The 14,142-nt window shown below is 41.4% G+C and overlaps 1 protein-coding gene across 5 annotated transcripts in view; it reads right to left on the bottom strand.

Moving 5' to 3' along the window:
• Window positions 1-261: 261 nt before the first annotated feature.
• VCL (vinculin) overlaps window positions 262-14,142 on the bottom strand; it is an 80,209-nt gene continuing 66,328 nt past the window's right edge. For 3 of the 5 annotated variants that reach the window (XM_075935750.1, XM_075935751.1, XM_075935754.1), the window contains 4 exons: window positions 10,111-10,323; window positions 7,484-7,687; window positions 6,037-6,141; window positions 262-3,245 (listed from right to left, as the gene is read on the bottom strand). In XM_075935750.1, coding sequence (XP_075791865.1) covers window positions 3,099-3,245; window positions 6,037-6,141; window positions 7,484-7,687; window positions 10,111-10,323 — 669 coding nt within the window. In that variant the 3' untranslated portion in view covers window positions 262-3,098. The remainder of the gene's footprint in view (window positions 3,246-6,036; window positions 6,142-7,483; window positions 7,688-10,110; window positions 10,324-14,142) is intronic. The other 2 variants (XM_075935752.1, XM_075935753.1) reach the window with 1 other exon arrangement.

Raw genomic sequence — 14,142 nt, 5'->3', positions numbered from 1 at the left:
ATGCTGAGGTATCAAATTAGAACCAAATGCCACATCACATAGTAGTCGTGAGTATCTTTCTATTCTGAATATATAGAAATTGTTAGGGTATCTATTTCAGCACAATGAGGGGTGCATAGCTATTACTCAATATACAACTGTTCTATAGTTCTAAGAAGGTAACTAACCTTCCAAATTCATATTTCTGGTGCGGTGATTTATGCTCTTTCTGCAAGTAAAAACTGTTATTGTTCGATCCCTGTAAGAGTTCATAAAGGGACATTTATACAAATGCATTTTTATTTTGTTTTAAGAGAACAAAAAGAAAAAGTTGAAAATATTAGACTATACAACAAATTTTGATTTATAAACAAAGCATTAGTGGTAAAACATTTCTAACCCACATTCAAGGTCTTTTTAAATTTTTGCTTCATTTTAGGTCTCAGGACCAATAGTGTTCAAGAAAGCACAAATTGCATAAGGTGTACAATACTTCAGTTCCTACAAAACAGTTTAAGAACTTATATAGCAAACATTCTGAAGAAATATCAAAGGCAAACATGATTCATAACTTTCCCAACTTTCCTTAATAAAAACAAAAAGTGATCTTTGGCATAAACAATCATGTATTAAAGGCATTAGTAATATTGCATTAATACCAGTCAAGCAACTAAACAGTGATGATAAACATCTCAGAATATGTCTACACAGCAATTAGATAACTTGCTGGCTAGTGCCAGCCAACTTGGACTCAGGGGACTTGCAGGGTCCTGAGTCCAAGTCTACAGCCTGTGCCCAGAAGTGAACGCAGTCACAAGACATCCCTGCAGCCCAAGCCTCAGGGTGAACCCGAGTTGGCTGACATGGGCAAGTCACAAGAGTCTAGTTGATGTGCAGATGTACCCACAGAGAAGCCTGCATTATTTTGAAAGCAAATATGGGAAGACTATTCAGAAGACCCTCAACAGTCTCTTCTTATTCAGTGTTTACTATTAAATAGAAATGACTACATAATAGTCTAAAGGGTCTGATATAAACCAACCAAATGCAAGACATTCTGGATAAGGCTCTGTCCCACTCCTTCACCCTTCCTGGAGCAGATAGTTGGTGGAGGAGTCTGAGAAAAGACAGTAAGTACCATGTGTTTGGCATCACCAGAACACAAGGAGTGAATTAGGGATGAACAAGTGCTTTCTCTTGCGATGATCAGTTTGAGGCAGATTGTTACAATGTAGTTTAAATATGAAACTTCCCTTTTAGATAATCGTACAGAAGAGAAAAAAAAGGAAGTGTAGAGTAACTGTAGTTGAACACTGCTATACAGACTGCCTTTGCTGTGACTATCAACCAACAGAAACCGCACATCAGCAAAGGTAGCTTGAGCATGATCATTGTGTCACTCCGCAGCAAACAGAAACGAAGGAACCATTCTGATGTCAATGCTGGCATACATGATCGGGTTGGCAAAGGTTTTTGCACACTCAAAGGTCATTTCTAACATGTCAGCAGCCTCATTACTTTTCATTTTAAATGCCATAAGCTATTATTGAACAGCTATCGTAAGCATGTTAAAAATGAAGGCATGTAGATGTATGGAAGTACAAAAACCATCCCAGGTCTGTTTTAATGCAATTGGAAAAAATAATTTAATATCTAATTCAGTTAATTACTATTAATCCTTAAATTTGTCTATAGAATTTCAGTCTAAAAATCATTTTCATGGCTCATTAAAAATATATCTAAACAGACTTACACTGGGAACACCAAGAGATTCCATAAATGGAGTGTGTCTACATTCACCCTGGCTACGTCTACACTGGCCCCTTTTCCGGAAGGGGCATGTAAATTTCATGAGTCGTCGTAGGGAAATCCGCGGGGGATTTAAATATCCCCCGCGGCATTTAAATAAAAATGTCCGCCGCTTTTTTCCGGCTTTTTTAAAAGCCGGAAAAGAGCGTCTACACTGGCCCCGATCCTCCGGAAAAAAGCGCCCTTTTCCGGAGGCTCTTATTCCTACTTCCTACGACCACTCATGAAATTTACATGCCCCTTCCGGAAAAGGGGCCAGTGTAGACGTAGCCACGTACTCCATCCTTAGAATGGAAGGCCGTGAGGCACAGGTATCAATAAACAAAGTATAATTTTCCCCATAATAACCCTGAAGTGTGCAAAGGCAGAGGGTGGGCATGCTTGGTTTTGAAGGAAAGGAGTTGGAACTTGATTAGGTTCTATTTGATCATTTTGTTCACACACAGAATTCCTTTGAACATGATTGACCGACAAGTTCTGCTAACTCAGTGGATTACAAATTTTTAACTCGGTATTCAACCAAATTTTTGTTGAAGTTGGGGGAAGAGTCTGTGCTTTTCTAAGGCCTCTGAAACTTGAACAGTCAAGCTGTCACTATCTGCAATGAACATCCATCACCATTTCAGTAGAGCACAAAAATGCACAATTCTGGAATGACTACAGGTGGCACTGGGAAGTAAAAGACGACAGCTCAGTTTTTCCTGGCCCAGATGTGATTGCCAGGCAAAGTAACAGCAGCATAAGAGACGACTTTAGCGATATGATTTTTTCCCCCACCCCCTCCAAAAAGAAGGGGTTACTTCTGGTGTAAATGAACTTTACTACACATATCTTGTAATGCTGTTCTGTAACCATAGAAGTTATCTGAAAACTTATTGAAAAGGTGGGTTGTTCTAACGGTCACTGATTGTCCCCCCAAAACAGCTTAGTAACACTGTTAGTGTTCCAGACCTCCAATTCAAGCTTAAGTAAAGTCCATGTGTCTATCACCACATGGAAACTACTGGAAGATACAGTGCATAAATGAGAAGCGTGTCTCTGAGATTACAGAATTCATGAAAAGAGAATCTTCAAGAGCAAAAAGAATAAAAATTGTCAATGTGTTGGAAGCAATTTTGAGATGCTGGACACCAAATGCTTTCCGAAGATGTTTAAATGCATTTTTTTTTTGTAATTAATGCCCTTAGAATGGGGCATTGGCATAAGCTAATTTTAAGCTCATGTTTACAGCACATTTTGCTGTTAAAAATATTTCTTCCGCTTCCAAAAGGCAATTTATGTTACAGAAGATAATGTTATTTGGCAGCTGTTTACTGATACCAAGGAGTCTTTCTAACCCAGCGCAGAGTGAATCCAGCATCTGTTCTAATCTTAATAGATGCTGCTTCCGCTTCTCTCACCGTCTCCTTTACCGATTGCATGAGGTTCTGAGCATTGTGAACCAGCATCTCCGTAGCCTGTAGATAAAGGAAAAGTATTATTCTTTCAAGTTCTTAAATGCAAAGAGGTTGAACAGCCTTCACATGCAGATGACCAACTGTTTAAGGTAGAAACATAAAATTCCACCTTGCCTGGAGGCTCTCCACAGGAACACGATGCTAATGTTTGGAAGGCTACTCTGGCTCATCATCGTATAGCATAACTAGAGTTCTCTGAGACATATCCCTTTAGGAGTACTTCACATCAGGTAGGCCTGCACCTTTCACTGGAGGTTTGTGGTAGCAGTGTTCATTAAATCTGCACATGCACCTCATCTATCCTTGTGCCCCACACCAACGGACACGCATCTCAAAGAATGTCAGCTACTGCACAAGTAACCTCTCCTCCTTAAAGTAATGTCCCTATGGGTGTTCAACAGCAGGTGACTGACTCTGAAGGGGTCTTAAGAAGGTGAGAGATTCAGACTCAAGTCCAGTACAGAAGAAAAAGCTGCACTGCCTAGGGCAGCATCTGACCTAGCTGTAGACACCTTGGAATAATATTTAGAAAACATAGGAACAAAGGCCCAGGCTGCCGTTCTACAGATCTCTGCAACTGGTACATTCTTAAATAAGGCTATGGGTATAGATCATGCTCTCGGCGAACATGGTATCATCCTGAAGGGGGTGAAACACATTTTTATACAACCGAAGATCTCTGATCACCTCTGTTTTGAAGCTGCCGATCCCTTGTCTTTGTCTGCAAAGGACACAAAGAGTCTAGGCGATCTTGGGGCTGGATGAGAACATGGAAACTGTGGTTCCATGGCAAGCCCATAATATGTTTTAATCTACCCTCTTGCAAGTAAATGGTACAATAGCTGCAGTTTGCAGGCTCTGAGAGAGCTTTGTTGCCTAGAATGGTAATCCTCATCCATAGCCAAGTCTGCAACCAAGTTGGCATATATGGTCCAACACTTGAAACCCCTCCAAAGGAAATCTGCAGCATGCCCACAATTCACTTTGCGGGTTCTTGAAACCGCTTTAAGGCATTTGCCATGGAGGAGGTAAAGGCAACACAACTCCACGTACTACTAGTTCCTCTTCACCTCCTTACCACCAGTGTTCTCTATACGCTGAGCACTTGGGCAGCCACCCAGGAGAGATTCAGGTGCCGCTCAGCTCATTAGCAGAGCGCCCACAGCTGGCCACACCCTTTCTGCACTTTCCTCTGATGTGACAATTTCTTGGTAAACTGTTGACCAGAGATCACCTACAAGACCCAGTGAGGGGGGCCAAACAGCATACGTGGAGGCATCCATGTGGATGTCACCTGAGGTTTATTCTCCTGCATTATGTCAGTAGACGAGGGACAGGGATGTATCCCATAATATACTGGACAGGAAACCCTGCACTGACATCTAAGAATCAGAAAAATCCTCTTCCATGTACTCCAATGTGAGGAAAAGGGCGGAGGGGCAGCGGCGTAGCTGTCTGGCTTGCAGAAATCATCAGGGCGTGTATGGTGCTCTAACTAATGCAGGAACTGGTGACTAAGAGACTCTTGATGCTGACAAACCTCCACACTCTTTGACAGAGTTGTCCCTGGCTCTCAAGGAACTAGTAGGTCTTTAGAGTACCTACATTTGTGTAGGGCTGGTCATAGAAAAGATCGGGCTGCCCATAGGGGACAGCTTTGCTGCCAACATAGCACAGGAGCACGTGGACTCAGATTTCATTGGTAACGCTCTGGGTATGGGTACCTGAATTCAGTACAACTGTCTCCTCATCTTTGTGATACCAGCATCATTCAGGGCCTCCGTGGAAACCCTGCTTGGGACCAGAGGTCTCTGTCGTCATCTTCTGCAGTGGTGATGGAAATTTACTCCTTACTGTCATCTGCTTCGAGACAGATGTTGAGGCTACCTCTAGAAGACTTCAGTGCCTTAGATGTACAATGAGCTTAAATTGCAGCAAGGGAGGTTTAGGTTGGGCATTAGGAAAATCTTCCTACCTGTCAGGGTGGTGAAACGCTGGAATAAATTGCCCAGGGAGGTTGTGGAATCTCCATCTCTGGAGATATTTAAGAGCAGGTTGGACAGACACCTGTCAGAGATGGTCTAGACAGAGGACTTGTTGACCTCTCAAGGTCCCTCCTAGTTCTAGGATTCTATGTACTAGATGCTGTGATGCCACTCTCTCTCTAGTGGTCTCTGGTGACAGAGATCTTGACGTGAACAGAGCACTAGCGGTACTTGAGGTCTGTGTGGTCAAGGTTCCTCCACTCCTGTAAAGTTTGCTCCATCAGCAGGAGTCTGAACTTGATTTCCCTATTTTTTAGGGGGGAGGTCCCCTTAAAGGACGTGCAGATCTTGCACTCACTGGGAAAGTGTCACAAAACAAGGATGAAGTTACAGGTTAATGAAGAAGGGAGAGCTGAAACTAAGATTTTATATAATTGCCTGCATTAGTTAACAGTATTCTTAAACTAGTATTCATTGTAAACCACCAGAGGGCATATGAATAATCTCTTATGCCAAAAACACAGCTCTACCTTTTGGTTTTGGACTGTGCATTTGTTTTAAAATAAAAGGCAATATCGGGTTAGAAGCAAATTAAGTTTTCTCCATGAGACAGAGGAATATCTGATTGCTAATTGCAGAATAAAACCAAGATGTATTAAATATTAACACTTTTGAGTCCTATTTGCTAACTCTCAGTATCTGATTATATATTCAATACATACCTGCCCACTGCCCTCTTCCCGCCCCCCCCCCCATATCAGTGAACAAGCAGGGGTTTACATTACACTCAATTATGCAACTCTTACCTGTTCTGACTCCTCATCACTGATGTTCGTCCTGCCCAACATGGTAGCTTTAACAGTGGAAAGGATTTTGAGCTGCGTGCTGATAGTTGGGATTCGCTCACAGACCTGGGAAGGTGCACCATTTTAATTTTTAGCTTGAATCAATAGGTTCCATTTTTTAGTAAAATTAAGATTTTGCTTAACTCTACAGCAGTTTCTCTCTGCTAATGGCTCAAATACAAGCATAAAACGTATACATAAACGTCAAGGGTCCCTTGCACAATGTCACTGAAGACATGTCTATAGGAACACTTACCGCACTGCAAGTTGGGTTGAAAAAAAATCTAGTGTTCCAGCATGGCATGCACTCAACTCATCATGTGGACCCTGCTGCATCACATTAGAAACTTCCCAGAGTGCACGGATATGCTGTGGCTTGAAACAGCACCATGTCAAGTGTACACCGGAACTTTTAGTGAGCAGCAGCAGGGATCAAATGGGCAGTTATTGTGCAACATACTGCAGCACTGTAAATTTTTGCTGGACCCTCAGCATTCATGTAGACATGACCTAAGGTAATGCCACTTAATTCCCATTCCCTACCGATAAGCGTGGGTGACCATTCTAGCAATGTGGCTCTTCGCTAAAGCAAAATTCACTTTTCCTTTGTCCCAAATATTTCTTCAAAGTTCTGTTTCATCAGGAATGGAGGAAGGGATTTGGAGCTGTATTAATTTTAGAGATGTGTACGGGGAACCAGTTAACTGGTCACTTGGTAAACTGGGTACCGGTTAGCCAATACCTGGGAGCAGCCCCCGCCCATGGCTTGCCACGGGCAGAGGGCTGTTCCAGCCCCATGGGCGTCAGGAACTGCAACCCCATGTGTGGTAAGAGACTGGATGCAAAAGCCAGCAGCCCCCTGGAGCTGTCCCCCTTAATAAGGTTTAACTAGTTAACTGAATCACTGGGATTTTACAGCTCTAATTAGGATATTGGCAATAGTATAGACATCCCTGTCAAGTCAGTTTATGTGCATGACCAAGGTGAATGGAACAAAGCACACCCTTAAAAAACAATACTCCTTTAGCACCTTAGAGAATAACCAAAAAAATATATAGATAGTATCATAATGTACTATCACCAATGTCTCTAACAGACTAACACAGCTACCCCTTTGAGATTGGTAAACTAGCCTCTCGACATTCGTGGAATTTTCAAGGTCTTACAGGACACTGACCTGCTTTCTGCCATCTCAATAAAAGGGCCTGATCTCACAAAGTGGGAGTTGAACAAAATCAACATTTCATGCACTTGTGGACTCCCTATCCCAGCTTCTGAGAGTCTGGAGGCCCAAGTGATTCTCAGCCTTAAATGAACTCACTCTCCAGCCTTGATCCAGCCTGAGCAGCACACACACTCAGGGAAGGGGGTATATGTGCATTATTTTCACATTAGCCCAGATTTTTACCTGCAAGAGGTTTGTTCGAATGCGCTTATCGGTACACTGCTTTGCCACCTCCTTGGCCAATCGAGTCACTTCATCTGACGCTTTAGCAATATCCTTGGCACACTGAATAAGGGCACGTTTGGTTCCACTGCCACCTCTCACCAGACGGGACATCTCTGCCATCAGCAAGGCCATTCGCTTCGCAGCAGCAATGATATCGTTACCCTGCAGGGAACAAATATAACAATGAATGACAGACATTGTAGTGTAAGGCCAGGTGTCACAAAGCTAAGACAACCACACCTGACCCGTAATCCACACTCACTAGCAAATCCTTTCATTAAGTCAAGGAAGAAAGAACAATTGAAGTCTATTGGAAAAGCTTCTTCATAAGGAGCACTGAAGATTTGTGCGAATGTTTGTGAAATGCTTTCCCCTTCAACACCCAATGAGTTTCAAAACTGAAAAAAGAATGGTGACCAAAGCGTTAGTTTGTCCATGAAGTGAGAGTGGCTATGCTGCTGCCTGGATTTCAAAACAAAAAGTGTGTTCAAGTGTTAGTCTAGAGATTTCCTCAATAAAAGCCACATTACTTACAACCCAAGTACCAATAAAAAAAAGGAAAGAACTTAAATAATCTACTATGAACAACTGAACATAAAATTTTAAATGGCATCTGAAACTTAAGCCTAGTCTACACTATCATGGGCTGTCGATCTAAGTTATGCAACTTTAGCTACATGACTAACATAGCTAAAGTCAACACACGTAGATCTACTTGCCACCATTTTCACTCAGTTAAGTCAACAGCTGATGCTCTCCCCTTAGTTTTTGTTCTGGTGGAGTACCGGAGTCAACAGTAGAGTGCTCAACAGTTGATTTATTGTGTCTACATTGGACACGATAAATGGACCCCTGCTGGATGGATCGATCGCTGTCCATTGATCCAACAGGTAGTAAAGACATGCCCTGAGTCACGAACATCTGTCAACTACATAATCACTTTATAGTGCCCAGAGAACAATGGGAAAGGAATTTATACATAAGATTTGCCATGTAACAGGAACCATTTGTTAAAATATCTTTTTCCTTCTAGTTGTCCATCTTTGCTAGTTTTCTCATAAATAGCAAAATATGTATCTGATTTTTAACCAAAGAAGAGCTCCAATAGATTACCTTTAAATGCTTAAACAACTCTTCTCCTAGAAATGTTGTTCCAAAAGGAAGTGAATTTTTTTTTTAATTGAAATTATGGTAAAATATTTTTTATAAATATTTGTCATGAGTGATGTATATGCATCAAAGAGGCAAAAAGTATTTTGTCCTCATTTCCAAAGTCATTAATAAATACAAGAGTAGTCAGATCACCCAGATGGACTGTTAGCATATTCTGTCTCACTTTTATAATAAATTCTAGAGTCGTGAAATATTCATGTTTGTGGATAACGTGAGGTACTGGCATGGAGAACTGATGAAGGCACTCTAATTCTTTTTGAGCAAAAAGACTTTTGTAGAAAGTCTGTCACAAAAAGTACACACTGAACATTTGATTGGGTGAATTTGTTTCCTAGTCCTGTGGATATACTCTCCAGGGTTTGGTGTTATTAAATTTTAAGATATTACATATATGTCACTCCAAGTTGCATAAATGTGAGATCATATAAAAAGATTTGTTACTTATCATGAACTTGAACAGGTCCCTAATCTACTATGCCATTAGTAATCTAGTAAAGAAGGAAGTGACAGAATGCACAGCTTTTCATTTAATTAACGAAGAGGGATAAAGTAGTTAGGAGTATTCAACAATATCATTTGTGAAACCCTGTAATTATCCAGAACTAGAATCTGAAAGAGAGGATTTTTTTTTTAAATTAAAAAAAAAAAAAAGAATGATGACCATGACACACACACACACACACACACACACACACACACACACAGAGGAGAGCACCAGCTTACATATCTTGAAGCATGCCAGTTCCACAATGAAGTAAGTGACCAACCTTGCAAAAACTTGTGTGTTTCTACACAAGAGAATACTTGTGAATTCCTAAACTGCAGCTTAGCTCTGCATTGGTACCGTATAAACCATTCTGAGCCCAGCAACTAATGCATTCAGTGCAGCTTCTTCAAAAAGAGTTCTCTCATCCAGGTTAGCATTTGCAGTACAGCCAAGTGCAAGTCAGCAGACCGTTCTCCTTGATAACACTGCCATACAAAGCCATTCCTTGTCGTACCGATTTAGTTGAAGCCATCAACAGAGGCAAAGCACAATCAACACGTTAAATGACTTCTTGAACGACAGGTTCTGTTATCTGGAATTCCTTGAGAAACCAACCATGGCTTCACAGGCGATCAGAACAAAGTCCTTTTACAATTTTCAATACTGCCATATGCACAAAGATAGGCAGATGCAATCAAAAGAAAAAGAAGCCTTTTTATACTAAAAAGTGACCCCCCCCAAATCTATAATTGACAGTCCTACCAAACTTGTGAAGCCACTCTCAATCCTTACAATGAAGTGCAAGCAAATATTTATTCACTCAGACTCATAGGGCCCAGCAAATATCAAGAGTGATGCAAATGTGTCAGCGTTCAAAATGGCTGGATGCACACAGATCAGTTGCCAGTGGGAAACCGAGGAGTACCTTACTAGACCACTTGGTTGCTTCCCGATGCAGAGACTGAGCAGCGGCCAGAATAGGCTGGTTAACAGGCTGACTGGTTGGCATTAACAGCAGCTCAGGCTCGTAATCATCTTCAGGGTCAGAGGGAAGAGTGAATTCAACATCATCTGCATCCTGCTGCTCAGCTACGTCTACATCAGCCTCACCGGCTTCATTAGCCACAGTCACACCAGGCTTTGAAGGTGGCCGGGAGGTTGGAGAAACAGGGACAGTTAGTATTAGAAGCAGGATTTGGTAAAAGTGCCGAGCTGGTTTAGTAATCAAACAACCTCTTGTCCTATGAAAGGAAAACGAAAGCAATCCAAGTATCAGCAGAAGGGGGCCAACAGTTTCACCTGTGAGCCAGTATTACTAAGAAGTTAAGGAGAGAAAAAGTTAGGATTATTGTAAAGATGTGGAAAGAAATATTGGTCAAATGAGTATACGTGATTTATCTTATTCATTTCAAGGAAATTTAAATTTCAGAACAAAGTTTTTCTTTTAAGACAATGGTGATATAATTTAAAAAAAAAAAAAAGCCAATGAGAAAAGGGGGAAAAAAAAAAAAAAAGCATGCATAGCAGGCAAGGACATGGTACTGGTGAAAAACAAACTTTTCTTGTGGGTATGGTTCCACATAAGGATATCTGGATGTGGTAAGAATAGGCTCAGGTAGTACATCAGTCAGATACCGCTTTCTGCTCCCGTAGGGTGCATCTACACAGCACCCTAAACTCAAAATAAGATATGCAACTTGCTCTATGCAACCTGCGTATCTTATTTCAAATCTATTTTGAAATAGCTTATTTTGAAATCTGGCACATCTACACAGTGCCAAATTTAGAAATAACGTGCTATTTCGAGACATCCCTTAACCCTTGTGGCATGAAGGTTACCAAGATGCCAAAAAATTATTATTTTTCAAAAAATACTTCAAAACAGGTGGCTTGTGTAGATGTGGGATAGCTATTTTGGGATACCTCTGATATCCCAAAATAGCCATGCAGTGTAGATGTAACCCTTAGAGAAGTAGAGCATGAACAAGAGCAAATGAATAATAGGATTGTAAATAAACTGTTATCAGGGTAGATCTAGACTACTAGGATAGGTTGATCTGAGCTACGCAATTTGAGCTACATTATAACTCAAATCGATTTAGCTTAAGTCTACTTACTGCAGGGTCTACCCCATGCTGTGTTGACAGAAAAAAACTCCCCATGTCAACTACCCTTCCTCGTCTCATTCTGGGGGAGTACCAGAATCTACAGGAGAGTGATCAGCGTCAATTTATTGCATCTATCTTAGACATGATAAATCGACTCCTGATGGATCGATCACTGCCTAATCAATCCGGCCCATAGTGAAAACATGCCCTCAGAGTACAAAGAAAAAAAAAAGTGGAAGGAAAAGGAGAAAATTACCAGTATATGAAAAATCTCAAAGGAGTAGCTATGTTCATTAGTATCTGCCAAAACAAGAAGTCCTGTGATACCGCAGAGGGTGTTTCTATACAGCACCTTAAACTCGAAATAAGATATGCAATTTGCATAGCCCAAATTGCGTATCTTATTTTGAAGTAGCTTATTTTGAAATTTGGTGTGGCAACAGCACCAAATTTCGAAATAACGTGCTATTTCGAGCTGTCCCTTATCCCTCATGCAGCGAGGTTTACCGAGATGGTGGAATAGTGCGCCCGTTACTTCGAAAAACATCTCGAAATAATGGGCAGCTTGTGTAGACACAGGATAGCTATTTAGCCATGCAATGTGGACATACTCTTAACAGATTTATAGGGCATAAGCTTTCATGGGTAAACCCCACTTCATCAGATGAGTTGGAGCAGAAGTTACAGAAACGGGTTTTAACCCAACGAAAGCTTATGCCCTAATGAATCTGTTAGTCTCTAGGGGTATGTCTAGACTACATGGCTCCGTCGACAGAGCCATGTAAACTAGTTTACTCGGCATAGGCAAAGAAGCGGGGATTTAAATAATCCGCACTTCATTAAAATAAACATGGCTGCCGCGCTGTGCCAACAATGTTTATTTTAATGAAGCGGGGATTATTTAAATCCCCGCTTCTTTGCCTATGCCGGGTAAACTAGTTTACATGGTTCCGTCGACAAAGCCATGTAGTCTAGACATACTCTAAGGTGCCACAGGACTCCTTGTTCTTTACGAAAAAGAAGTTATCAGTGTTGGTTAACAGACTGAAAATGGAATTAGTAAAACATCATTGTGAATAAAGAATGTGTAGAGTAGAAAAGGGTTATGAAGAGGACTATATTGTTTTGCCATAATGTTGCAGTTACTGCCTATTTTGTGAAAAAATTATGTTTTAAGCCATTACAAATGATGCCTACAATGCAGAGTGCGAGGAAGAGATACTTAACAAAACAATAGCATACCGTATTTTTCATAGCATGGTACCATAGCCAACAATTCCAGGACCATTTTATTTTACGAATTACTAATCACATTCTTCATACAAGATGAAAGGAGTGAAACAAACCAAAGAATCCTTATCAAGAAGGTATGTACTTTCTACTGCAGCTTGCTTATGAGGCAAGGTCTTATATGGTCAAACTCTACACCAGAAAAACATTGAAAGAGACAAGATATAATTTAAACTCCGTAAGTGACTTATTAACATTTCAGTCACGCAGAGCGTCTTCCAGATATTACCCTACATACGCCCATTTTGATTGCAGATGGGCTTTCAAATTCTTTATGATAAAACCTTATTTAAGTCTCAAACACTTAATGCAAAAGCTATCCTGATTAGGGATGAAGGGGTAATCAGTTAACTGGGTAACCTTACCAGGTGATGCTTACCAGGTAACAGTTAACCGGTGCCCGGGACCAGCCCCCTATCCACTACCTGCATGGATGAAAGACTGCTCCAGCCCAGCCAGGCCCCTGTGTGGGGCCGGAAACCAGCAGCCTGGAAGCTGCTCCAGCCGGGCTGGAGTGGAACCCCACGTAGGAACCCACTTAGTCAGTTAACCAATTTAATGTTAGGTTAACCGGTTAAACGTTAGGTTAACTGATTAAACGGGATTTTACTTCCCTAATCCTGATACAGATAATGCACATGAAAAAAAAAAGTGTACAGGCAGTCCCCGGGTTACATGGATCCGACTTACATCGGATCCCTACTTACAAACGGGGGGAGGCAACCCCACACTAGCTACTTCCCCCAGCAGACCAGGGAGACGCGGAGCAGCTTTTCTCAGCAGACACCTCAGCTTGAGAATAAAGGACTGAGGGAAGTGAGGTGTGGGAGGATAAAACTGAGCTCTGGAGAAATGTTTGGCTAGAGTTTCCCCTACAATATGTACCAGTTCCGACTTACATACAAATTCAACTTAAGAACAAACCTACAGTCCCTATCTTGTACGTAACCTGGGGACTGCCTGTATTTGAGGAAACTGACGCCCATGCACTTGTGCTGCACAAGGCATTACAGAGGCAGAAGGAAAAAGTCCAGGGTTTGCCCAGTGAAAAACAATATTTGTAAAGAGAATAAATTTGTAATTTTTTTTTTTTAAAGACAGAGCATTAAAATCCTGTTAAAAAGATACTCAGCAGCCCCTTCCCCTCCAAAAAAGGACAAAAATGCAGGAAAACACAAAAGTCAAAGACTGGCTTTGTGCACTGAGAACCTCTCTCAATCTTGAAGTCAGTCAGGTTTGGGATGAGCTGGATCTTGTGTGTCATGATCAATTAAACACCAAACACCACACTCAGTGCCTCCATGCTAGAATTTCTCCATAGGAGACAGCCATTTCCTGTAACTGCAGGGGAAAGTATGCAGAATCTCAACTTTTCAACAGCTTCTATGAGAATCTTTACTGCTCAGGAAAGCATTTAAAAACTAATCCCAGAGGGAACCCAAGAGCTGCAGGGAAGAGCGGGATGGGAGGGCACACGCTATGGGACACTGCAGTTTCCTACAGCTGTATTCATGGGACCAGCTTGCTTTGCAGCCTGTGACATAATATATTTTAAAAGA

The sequence above is a fragment of the Pelodiscus sinensis genome, chromosome 8, assembly GCF_049634645.1.
Source record: "Pelodiscus sinensis isolate JC-2024 chromosome 8, ASM4963464v1, whole genome shotgun sequence".
Lineage (NCBI taxonomy): Eukaryota > Metazoa > Chordata > Testudines > Trionychidae > Pelodiscus > Pelodiscus sinensis.
This window is presented reverse-complemented; position numbering and strand designations above follow the sequence as displayed.